This window comes from Amblyomma maculatum, chromosome 6, assembly GCF_055883805.1.
Source record: "Amblyomma maculatum isolate TAMU_Amacu chromosome 6, ASM5588380v1, whole genome shotgun sequence".
In the NCBI taxonomy this organism is placed as follows: Eukaryota; Metazoa; Arthropoda; class Arachnida; order Ixodida; family Ixodidae; genus Amblyomma; species Amblyomma maculatum.
In genome coordinates, this window is record NC_139349.1 from 135817098 (window position 1) to 135829600 (window position 12503).

General features: G+C 45.5%; 2 protein-coding genes across 2 annotated transcripts in view; both read right to left on the reverse strand.

The window, feature by feature from the left end:
- Positions 1-611: 611 nt before the first annotated feature.
- LOC146186824 (uncharacterized) lies at positions 612-1771 on the reverse strand. Its single transcript, XM_084607460.1, has one exon. The coding sequence runs from the start codon at positions 1625-1627 to the stop codon at positions 992-994; it is 636 nt and encodes a 211-aa protein (XP_084463586.1). The 5' UTR covers positions 1628-1771; the 3' UTR covers positions 612-991.
- Positions 1772-2982: 1211 nt separating this feature from the next.
- Positions 2983-12503, reverse strand: part of Rnmt (RNA guanine-7 methyltransferase) — a 56320-nt gene continuing 46799 nt past the window's right edge. Inside the window, exon 10 of the mRNA XM_084607461.1 lies at positions 2983-3454. Within this exon, the coding sequence (XP_084463587.1) occupies positions 3384-3454 (71 nt within the window). The 3' untranslated portion in view covers positions 2983-3383. The remainder of the gene's footprint in view (positions 3455-12503) is intronic.

Consider the following 12503-nt stretch of genomic DNA (forward strand, 5'->3'; position numbering starts at 1 on the left):
GGGTTTAAGCAGCATTATTTTTGCACTCAAAACACTGTTGGTGTACTGGCTGTGCAATCAAAAAAATACTCTGCTGCCTTATGGCACATGGTGCAATGCAAGTTACGAACGCCATTAGCAGACAGACTCAGTAAGACCACAGCAATAAATTCAGGAGTGGGTGACAATAGCACTGACTCTTTGTTCACTACCTGCAATAACAAGTGCCCTATGGAAGTTATACACTCTTAAATAGTAGAATGAAATTTACAGCAGTTGCTAATTTTGGGCCACATGGACAACTCTGAATGGTAAATGAAATTAGCTTTTATTTGACTGCACTAAAGAAGCAAGGGGCATCATTATTCTTTAGTGTAAAGTTTGGTGTAACAGTTAGCTTTTTGCTTAGGTAACAAAAAAAGCTTTAATAGCAGACTACATTCTACCAGGGAGAAATTCTGTGCACTGTTTACTGCATGCCACCACGATCACCACGCCGTTTGGTTAGCATGTTTTACTTTGTGTCATAAAAAGGTTTATTTGCGGACAAAACAGCAGAAGTTACATAGAACAGTTACAGAAGAACATAGTCTGCGGGCATAAACATGAAAAGAGAGGAAAAAAAAAAAAGGAAAAGAAAAGCTAATATCTCCACTAGGCATTTTGATGAAATTCATGGAAGGCTACAACAAATTCACGTTTAACCAATTTCATACATCTGTCTTGACACCTCCGTGTACGAATACCAAAACAGGACATGCACATCCATGCGATATACCTCAATAAACTTTTTTTAAGACACTATTTAGGCATCCTGAGAAATGCTTATACATTATTACAAACAGTGCGCACCTGACAGTCAACAAAAGGCTGTAGATAAGCACAATTACCAATGAGGAGTTGGTCCCAAACAATCCGGTTCGCACCGCCTGTGACGGAAAGCCAAATTACAAGCGTTCATTCACACCGGCTTTGCTGTTGCATATTTTAGCAAGGACAAATAATTAATGTCTCACACATCGAACAGACTATCCGCCGTGTCATTTCTCTCAGTTTCACCGGAATCTGCACTGTCTGGACATGGACAATGACGCGCAACATGCGCCATGGCTGCAGCAGCAAGCTTGGCGCGTTCGGCGTTTGCGGCGAGAGCGTCGTAGCGGCGTCGTGTGGCAACTGGAAGCTTATCGGCATCACCGCTGTCGGTGGTGAGCTGTACTGGCTGTACTGTCGGTCCGAAACCAAAATCCATCTCTAGCAGCTCGTTCCATCGCTTGCACTCTGCCAGTAAAGACTTCAATTTGGCGTGGTGGCGCGCGGCGATGTCAGCAGGTAATTCGTTATCGCTATCGCTGGGCGTTGTACCTGCAGCTGCCTTGAGAAGCATGGTGAGAACGTCACGACCCTCCTGTTCGTCGAACATTGAAAGTCCTCGAATGAGCAATTTCCGATACAGTTCTTCGGGGGCGTCTACCTCGTCGCGCACCATGGAGAGCGCGCGCTTGTAACAGAGCCGGAAAAGGATGCGTAGTCGTTCTTCTCCAGGGATGTCGCTGGGCACATCTTTAATAAGGTCATTTTCGGACGGCAGCAAGGAGTAGCTTCGGCTGCTACGTCGCCGGGACTTCGGTCTTGAACTTTCCTCCATGCCTGCCTGCAGATATCCGAAACGCTGACAGAACGCTGGTAAGCAAATCGAGCAAATATTTCGAGCGCGCGCCGGCTCGCCGTTACAAGGTTACTAGACCTACGTAGCGAGTCCCATGGACACTTTCGCGTAGAGAAACTAGACTGAATGAGGTACGAGTTTCGTGGCGCCGCCCTAGCGGATGTAATAAAGTGATGTCAAAAAACAAAAACGAGACACGTGGTGACGTCACAATGACGTAATATTGCGCGGAATTTGAATGTGGCCGCCGCCGACGGAGGCAGCATGAAGCACAGGCAAGCGCAGGCAAGTAGGAAAACCGGTACCCCATCTTTTTCAGCCGATTTTACTTGACAACCATTTTGACTATATGTTCAGCCAGGTTAAAAGTGACGCACTAATTGGGTTAATCCGCAACCAACATGACCAAGCATTGTTCTGCATTATAAAAATTTCTAACGACCTATTCTCTTTTCGCCAAATGCTACTTGTGAATTCCGTGAAGAGGAGGAAATTCTCCAAATTCAATGTCAATGATGCAGAGTATGGTATACGTAGCCATGTGTCAGAGAGTACGCTTAAAAGACACGGAGGGTCCTCAAAAGTGTATTTCCCAAAAATTTAACACGGGGAACACTTACATATATAAAAGAAAAGGCTGCCTTAGCGTTATTAGGCCAAATGCAAACTGTGTGCTAGCAGTTTTGGTTTCAGGCTGCGCACTCATTAGAGTATAATCTTGAGCAACTACATTATGTTAACGACCATCAGGCATAAATATAAAGTTCCACTTTAATGAAGCCGTATGTGCGTGCCTTAAGAGTAGTGTGTTTGACTTCGGATCCAAGGGTCTCAGTAGATTATATTCCCATTTTAAAAGCGCTTTCAAAGTTGAAACCTCCTGCAGATTCAGCCATATGTGCTGTCTCATGTCACACACACCACCAACTAAACGTGCCCGGCCATATTACCTGCCAACTGCCATCTGGCGTTGGTAGTAGCAGTAAGGACGGCGACTTCAGGTCATGATATTAGGGCATGAACCTGCCATTCTCATGCCTAAGAGTAGCATGTCTGACTCTGGATCCGAGGTCCTCGAGGCTTCAATTTCGATCTCAAAAGCACTGTCCACGCTGGCAGCTCCAGCCAATGGCTTCAGACAGAGTCGAAACAGACAGGCAAAATCAGTGAATGAGGGGTGCAAGTGCATTAAAAAGGCATGGAGGGATTTTTGTTGTAAGCATGGCCCAACAGGTTAACTGACATAAAAATCTACACTGCTCATGCTCGGGATGCAAACCTAGTGACTACACTGGGCTTGTGAAAAACTCTTCCCCAACAGAAATGTGACAAAGTTATACTTGTAGCAAAAACAATTTTATTTTGCCAATTATTTCACAACAGGTCAATAAAAATAAATGACCATGTACCCAGCTTTTAGAAGGTGGCACGTGGCTATGAGCACCAAGTTCACAAGCCTTAAGGTTGTTTAAAGAAGGGGAGTGGGATGAAAGGCATGCTTGAACAAGGCATCTGACATTATATTAAATGCAAATGGGGCAGAGGGGCATGATCCCTGAAGTAAAATAAGGTCACACCACAAACTATAGCCCCTAACACAGAACTCCGTGCAATCTTATGCTTTCCACTGCAGGCTGACAAATAGGAAAATTAGTACAGAGCAAAATAATATATCGAATTGGTTCTTTTCATTTTCTTGCTGTTTGCAAAGATGCCAGTGAGGTAGATGATCCACTTATTTGCTGGAAGTAGTGCTTGTGTTTTGAGTCTTCAAGTCCTTTTGAAATGCAAAAACAACATATATGCCTGAAAAAAAAAAAAAAAAAATACAAGAAATATACATCAACACTTCCAAAATCATGCTTTGAACAGTGTGTGTCCAAAATGTAATGGGGCAATATTTTAAAACCATTGCATTATGGATTGCGTTTTAAAACAACAAACCCCAACATTTCAACATCATGTACATAATCGTACAGATACAATGTTTAGAAGGCTTACAGTAAGCGTCGGCCTTCATTTACAATTGTGTTTTATTTCATTCAGCATGGCGTCTCAAGTGGTTTTGGAAGGCCGCGGCAGCTACTAGCGCCATGTGAGATCGTCTACTTCACGGAACTAATGACGCATGTGCAAACATGCTGAAACGTTGCAGACGCGTGGCCAACTGTGCGATAAGGAGCCCTCATGTCAGACTTTAAAAATGTAACGCTGTGGCCTCTCTTTAATTATTTTCTTCCTCAATGCATAAGCAGCTGCAAAGGCAAAGCTCAATACAAGCATCCACAACTAATTTGGCTCTGGCTTGGTTTGGCTTTGATTGGCTGCTTAGCATGCCTATGGTGAATAGTGCGGTCGATGATAGTGATGCCGGCGATTACGACGTGGCCAAAGATTCTGTGGTGCTGGTTTCGCGAACAGCATCCTTGCATGGGCAGAGGAACTTATAGGGAGATACAGGCAGTAGTTGTACAATCAGAAAGTTCAGCAAAAAATTGGGAGTCTCCTGGACAAATCAGAAGGGTATTGGTTTGGTTTAGTTTATGGGGCTTAATGTCTCAAAGTGACTCAGTCTATGAGAAACGCTGTAGTGGAGGGTTCCGGAAATTTCAACCACCTGAAGTTCTTTGACGTGCACTGACATCGCAAAGCACACGGGCACCTTGCTTTTTCGCTCCCATTCAGAAGCGGCCGCTGCAGCCAGGATTCGATCCTGCATCCTTGTGTTCAGCAGCTCAGTAATAATAACAAGTAACAATTACTAATAATAAAACAAAATGTTCCAGCAGTTGGCGCAGTGCAATGGCTAAGGTGCTAGGACAGATATCCAGTGGAGTGGGGTTCGAATCCTGCTAGTTTTTTATATTGTTATTTATTCTTAAGTGTGCATATTTGCAAGTAATACAGCATTAGCCTGTGCGACAGCTCCATCTGGTCTCGTGCAGGTTTAGCTTGCACAATAAACCAATATATAGGCAAGCGTCATGTTTGTAAACAAAGGTGGCGCTGCGATTGGCAGCGACATGGGATGTAGGCAAAAACGCCGTGTGCCTACACTGCGGGAAGCGACGCTGCCTTCGAAACCAGTTCGCGCATGCAAGTATCCAGAAACGTAATTTTTGCTTATGCATAGAAATAGTTGATATATGCCTGGAGAGTATTTCAGCACTTTACTAGCCGATTACTGCTGGAATTACCAGGCGAAGAGCGCTGCATAGGCTTCCTTCTCCGTGGCCTCAATAGCGCGCGGCTACGGTGTGCGACTGTAGCAACGTTGGACTGTAGTGACAGATTGAAAACGAGAAATCACAATGTATAAAAAAACTAATATATAGTGAACACTGTCCAACTTTCGGGCCTATTGTTAGCGCATGCAAGGACGATATGAATGATTGGAAGTGCGGTTTTCATATGACGACTATTTTGATGGGTACGGTTTCTGCTGCTCCAAGCACCTTCACTCTAAATAACAATATTACCGGCAACTATAATGAACTAGAAATCATATTTTTAGCTCACTGTACCAGCAACTTAAATTAAGTCATAGATTTCACTGAATAAGAAGAACGCAATCTTCTAGTTCTTTGTAACGTTCGCCTAACGGGCATGCTGCCAACTTGTTTTATCCTGCTCGATAAAAAGACGTTCGACGTCTGTTTAATTGCACAGATGTAGTCAGGGTCATTCACAGGTTAATATATACATGAAGGCTTGTAAGAAGAATGCTGTATTTTATATCTATATATACAGTGTAATCCACTTATAACGATACCATATATAACGATATATCGGTTATAACGATCAAATAATTTAGATTTATCAATTTTCCCATTGCCCCTATGTAAAAATAAACCACATATAACGATACGATTATCGGCGATATATCGGATACAACGATAAAATTTTGACCGCCTGGAAAATATTTACTAGCAAATTTCGTATAAATATTTGCGAAAAATAAAATGATTTGATTAGAATGACGCGAAAAGTGCCGCAAATAGACCGCTGTGGAGAAATCCGCAAGGAGGCGATGCGTACGGCCTTTGGAAGCGAGCGCCATCATCATCGCAATCGCTGAAGAGAGGTGGGGAGAAGGGGAGCGCGTCCTTGGCCGTTGTACGTGGAAGATGGCGCCGACTAAGCGGAAGGCAATCTCTCTCGAGGTGAAGCACCAAATTCACCAGGATTTTCGGCGGGGCTTCAAGGTGGGAAGCCTCACTAAAAAGTATGGGCTTTCGCAGTCGACGGTTTCAACCATAATCAAGGCTGCAGATGTCCTCGAGAAAGCCGGCTCCAGCGGCCACGACGACCAGCGAAAGAGGGTTAGAGACCCTTTGTACAGTGATGTGGAAGAGTCTCTCTACCAGTGGTTTCTGAACGCTCGCAACCAGAATGTTCCCATCACAGGACCGATTCTTTGTGCAAAGGCGAAGAAATTCGCTTTTCTTCTGGGACGAGAAAACTTCGAGCCCGGCGGAGGATGGATCCAAAGATTCAAAGATCGCCACGGCATTGTTTATAAAAACGTGGTCGGGGAGGCTGCCTCGCTGGACGTGTCGGCGAAAGACGAGTGGCTGGCGACGAAACTGCCCGAGCTGTTGGAGCGCTATGAACAGAAGGACATTTTCAATGGGGACGAGACAGCGCTTTTCTACGAAATGCTGCCTTCAAGGACGCACGCTCTCAAAGGAGATCCGTGCAGCGGTGGGAAGCACAGCAAGGTCCGAGTGACTGTGTTTTTGTGCGCCAGCATGGACGGTAGCGAGCGTCTGAAGCCTTTTGTGATTGGGAAATCGAAGAGGCCCCACTGCTTCAGGAACCAACACATTCCGGTCCGCTATCGGAATAACAAGAAAGCGTGGATGACTCGCGACCTGTTTCAGGAATGGCTGCTTGAATTTGACGGCCTAATGGAGCAAAAGAAGAGGAAAGTGGTTCTAGTCCTCGACAATTGCACAGCACACAGCGTCAGCGTGAAGCTGACGTCTGTCGAGTTGCTCTTCCTGCCCCCGAACACCACGGCAGGTCTGCAGCCCATGGACGCAGGCGTAATTGCCAATTTCAAGGCCCTCTATAGGCGTCGTATGCTCGAATGGCTGATCTTAAAAATAGACCGTTTGGGATCGCCAGAGGATGCTTCCGGGCCTGCTCACCTGAAGGTGAGCTTGATCGAAGCGGTGCGGTTTGTGTATGGTGCGTGGTACGAAGTGAAGCAGTCCACAATCCAGAACTGCTTTAGAAAAGCAGGCTTCGTGCGCCACGACTGTGCGGTCTCAGAAGGGACAGATACAGATGACTTGCTTCCCGAAACTGCCGATGTGTGTGCACTATGGGATCATGTTGCATCTTCCGACAATGCCGGCGGAGCGCTCTTGGACGACTTTTTAAACGCTGACAGCGCTGCTGCTTCGTGTGAGGAATTTACCGATGAGGCCATTGCCGAGGAGCAGCGACAAAAAGCGGCATCGAGCGATGGTGAAAATAGTGACGACGATGACGGCACCATGGACAACGATGGCAGTGACACCACCACGCCAGCTCCATTGTCGTCACGAAGTGCCGTACAGTCCATCCAGTCGCTGATAGGCTTCATCCATGCTACAGGACTTCCGCACACGTACGCGCAACAACTGGAGACTATGCAGACTGAAATTATCAAGCGTCAGCTGCCGCTCAAGCAAGCGCGCATTTCAGACTTCTTTAAGCGAGATTAAGTTATTTATTCCCTTTATATATAGTACAGCAATAAAGTGTTGAGTGTTCTTTAGTGACTAGCTTTGTTTTATCCGATTGAATCGTCGCTGGCAAGTAGGTAAGTCTGAATGCACGGGTATGTGCGCTCTCTTGCTTTTTTTTTTTCTTTACTTTTTTTTTGCCGGTCCAGATATAACGATAATCGGTTATAACGATCGGATTTTCCCGTTTTCTCAATATCGTTATAAGTGGATTGCACTGTATATATATATATATTTTTCTTTTGCTATGAGCGCACATGTAATGTTCTCCACGATGTCCACGATCACTTGCAGTGCAATTTGCGCAATCTGCTGAGCATTTTTTTATATACTGAGAAAATTTTATTCAAATGCACGTCATCTTATTCTACTTATTTTTCATCCCTTATAGCCAATTCCACTTTGGGACATTAAACTTAATGTACCGTATATACCACAATTAAATATCTTGCTCAATCAGTTGGTTGTACGTGGTTATAATTCGTTCATTATGATCTTAATGACCTTCAAAAATAAAATTTAATACTCTGAGAAATAGCGCTGCTTGACTTTGTCCAGATCATAACAATGTTCACTCGATTCCTAAGACTGTTGATGAAGAGTGCGTCACTCGTTGAAATTCGGGAAAGTGAAAACAGAGAAAAGCTACTTCACAGCTCTTGGCCTGTTTCGGCAATGTCGAGCTGGAGTGACCGCTCAAGGTAACTGCCGTTGCCTTCGCAGCAGCTTTTGTGTAGTTTCTGTACAAAAATATGCGAGGGTAGTACCGCAGATGAATGGAACGCAAAGCGCAGTTTCCTAGCTGCGTTCGATTAAGATCATATGTGCACGGAATATCACGTCTAAACTTCTTATGGCCTGGTAGTATATACACCAAAACGTGAATGAGCTGCAGGCATTTGTTATTGCGCTAATCGTCGTGTGGCCGAAAAACACTCATGACAGTTAAGAGTTGCAAACAAACTGATCAAGCTTCAGTGCAGAAGTGCAATGCACGTTAGCTGCCAAGGCACTCCGTCGGCGAAGGATCTACAATTGGTGCGCTCAACGCATCTGTCATTCGCTCTCACCTTTATCTGACCGCAAGAAACAAGTGAAAACAGGTACCATTTTCTTTATTGCGCCTTGTGGCGCAACCAATCGCACCACACATAGCAGGAATATCGAGAATTATGCTAGAAAGCGCAGCAAGCGCCGTGCATCCAATGCAGACGGCCCATGCTTTTGCCTACACCACTAACGTCACTGCAGTCGCCAGTGCCGCCGCATCTCCACTGACGTCACGGGCTGACGCTTGTCTATACTGTCTGTATAATTTCATGTGCTGGCCGAACTTCGTACGAGCACTAGGATTTTCCCCGCTGCTAATTTAAACCAAGGCATGTTAAAAACGAAACAATGTGGGCATGCAAAGTGCACAGCTGTGATTGCAAAGAGCTGAAACACTGGCGGCCTGTGGCGCTGCCAAGCACAGGTTTTCTTTGCCTCCTTTGTATGACAAAAGTGCAGATGCAGTTTTGAATTAAAATTAACAATTCAGACATGTAACTGCAATGCACATCAGACAGCATTAGGGATCACTTGCGTGTCGTGGCGCTTGTACATGTGAGAATGTTGTGATGGCGATGCCTGTATTTCTGCCATCGCTCTTTTCTACTTTATAAGAGCTTTGCTCGCTTAAGAGTGGTGCTATAGTGATTACAAGCTGGTATTCTATGAATACAAACAGTATTAATTTTTCTCCTCAGTGTTATGATACATTAACGCAGTGCAAGCAACACAAAAACACAGGAAGAAGACAGTACAAGCACTGATTAACTATCTACCTAGCTAGTTATCTCTATAGGTAACTAATACAATACAGAGTTAGCTATCTAGACTAACTAGCCCGAATTGTTACCCTTCATCTGTACTCTTCAATGTCTTAGAAGCTTGCATGTCTCGATTATACTTTTGTCATGTACATTCAAAATGCAGTGCCAGCTGGTAGCAGCCAATTTTGTCACAGGGGAGTGAGTTTTCATGTGTAAAATTCCCTAACATTATAAAGGTTAGAGAAACCAAACTTTCGTTCGGTATTCTGTCTGTGGAAAGATGTGCAGCACATTATTGAATATAAATAGCCAAGTTGAATAATAAATCATAATTAATTCCCCCCCCACCCCCCCTCGCAGTTTCGGTTTAAAGTACCGGACAACGAATGTGAGGTCACAGAGACGAGTTAAAGACGAGTTAAGGCCGTGTGCAGTGCAGTGTACAAAAGATGAAGCACGACTGTTGCTATGCTTATTCTAATTCACAACAAAGGCCGAATTACACAGTGATCCACTTTTCGCCTCCAGCGAAAAGCAAGGCGACCATGTGCTGTGCGATGTCAGCGCACGTTAAAGAACCCCAGGTGGTCGAAATTTCCGGAGTCCTCCACTACGGGGTCTCTCACAGCCTGAGTCGCTTTGGGACATTAAACCCTACAAACCAAACAAAACTGTCACATTGGCCAGAATCGAACATTACGAGTGGGGCTAACTGATCGGTTCGTGATATGTCATCATTGCGCATGAGGCCCCAGTTCTTACGTAAGCTTGCCCAAAAGTTAAAATATAGTAAACTCTCGTTAACACGAACTCGCATATCTCGAAAAATCAGTTAAGTCGAAATTTTTCCACGCCATGCCTTCACCTCCCATAGGTGCTATGTATTAGCTCCCGTTTATCTCGAAGCATTTTTCGGGCGTAATGCGGATATCTCGAAGTTTTAACCGGAAGGACCGAAGGTAAAGGTCATTACCGAAGTGTGATAAGGGCTCCGAGCAAGCGCTTTGTTCCTATACTAAGTGCCGAACGCGGTCACGTTCAAAGAGCGAATACAAAATTCCCGCGGACGCAGCCGTTTTTCGCCTTGGGAACAGTCACGTGAGCGCCATTCGCGCGCGGGGGCTGATGGGTTTTATTGGGCAGTTGGTTCGGCGTGGTTCGGTCAGCTGTCCTTCGCACGTGCATACCGGTTAGTGACTGTTTGGTTTCGTCATGCTATGTGCACGAAGCGTTGACTTTGATTTTTGTTGTGTATGTGGTGTCCGCAACGGACGACGATGTCCTGCCCTAAGCAGTGCAAATCTCTGACGCTGGAGAGAAAAGTCGCTTTAATCAAGGAAGTAGATAAAGGAGGAAAGTCAAAAACAAGCTTCGCCAAAGAATTTGACATCCCATTGTCGACGCTCTCGACAGTATTAAAGAACAGGCAGAAGGTATTGGACAACTTCGAGCAAAGCTTCTCAAGCAAGCGGAAGCGGATTCGGGCCTCAAAATTCCCAGAGGTAGAAGCAGGACTGATGTTGCGGCTCCTGAATGTCAGGGAAGCCAACCTTCCCGTGACCACTCAAATGATGAAAGAAAAGGCCGACACTCTGGCATTGCAGATGGGCTGCATGGACTTCAATTGCAGCAATGGCTGGCTTGAACGGTTTAAGAAGAGAAACAGCGTTGCCTCGAAGACAGTCCACGGCGAGAGCGGCACCGTTGATGAAGGGGCTGCTGACAACTGGCAGAACCACCGCCTCGCTGAGCTACAAAAGGCTTACGCGGACAAGGATATCTTCAACTTCGACGAAGCAGCACTCTTTTATAAGATGCTGCATAGCCGCACGTACACGCCGAAGGGAGAAGCGTGCACAGGCAGGGTAACAATACTTTTCTGAGCCAACTCCATCGGCGATGAAAAGCTGCCGCTGTTTATTATCGGCAAGTCTCAAAATCTACGGTGCTTCCGAAGTGCATGGCTCCCGAGAGACGTGACCTACCGCGCCAATAAAACTGTCTGGATGAATGCGGCACTCTTTGAACAGTACGTACATGCTCTTGATCGCAAAATGGCGAAGGACGGTAGGAAAGTGTTGTTCGTGGTGGACAACTGCCCCGGCCATGGAAAAATCAAAAACTTGGAGGCAGTTACGCTGGAGTTCCTGCCTGCGAATATGACATCCGTGCTCCAGCCGATGGACCAAGGAGTCATTGAGATTGCTCGCAAATTTTATAGAAAGAGCCTTCTGCACCGAATTTTGTGTTCTTACGACAGCGGTAAGAAGTACGAAATAGATTTACTGGGTGCAGTCCACCTGATCGCTGAAGCCTGGCGACAAGTCCGGCCGCTGACGATTGCGAATTGCTTCGCGCATGCGGGCTTTTCGCGCAGCGAGAGATCGCTCAAACCAGACACTGACGAGTGAAGTGATTGTGATAAACTCTGTGACGAAGTTTGTGAAACTACTTGTTGCACCGCCGATACCGAAGTCGACATCACTTTTGAAGAATATGCACTATATGAAGAGGACGTGCCTGTTACCGAAATGCTGTCCGATGCCGATATTGTTGCAATGACAGGCAACGAAGGTGGTGATCAGGTTGATGACGAAGAGCCTAGACAAGCGCCCATGACTGCAGAAACAAGGAACCTCCTACGCTTGCTCCGCAACAAAATTGAATGCGGCGGCGGCGACCAACGGTACATGCTATGCGTTCGGCAGCTCGAAGACGCTTTTGTCGGGCCGAATGCCAACGCGAAGCAGACAAGCATTACCCAGTTTTTCCTGCCAAAATAATAAAGTTCAGTTTTTTCCTGAGCATTCTGCGTTTATTATATAAAAGCTCCCTTTGTGCTGTGGAGTGTCGACGGGCGTGACGGGCCGAGGGCCACCGAAGAATTTCCGCTCGTCGCTGTCGCGCTCAGGTTCTGGGTTTTTAGAAAATAGCTACTCCATTTCTGTTCCTTGTTTTTGCGAGCGAAGTTTGTTTTTCTAGTCCAGTTCGAGCGAAGAACGACAGGCGTTGGCGGCGGCATCACGCGACTGATCGCCAGGGACTGTCGCCAGAAATTTTCGGAATTTTTCTTAACTCGAAACTCAGCTTATCTCAAAATTTTTTCCGGATTTTACAACTTCGTGTTAATGAGGATTTACTGTAACAAGAAAGAAATAATCATTATATCACAGTTTTTTCATAACTTGTGTGACCAAATGTGCCTGTGATGTCACAGCCACCCCAACTGAAACTGTGCTTGAAAAAAATTCAACTGTAAAATATTTGGCTGGTGTAGGTAAATTCTGTCTCATTATCCATGTACAC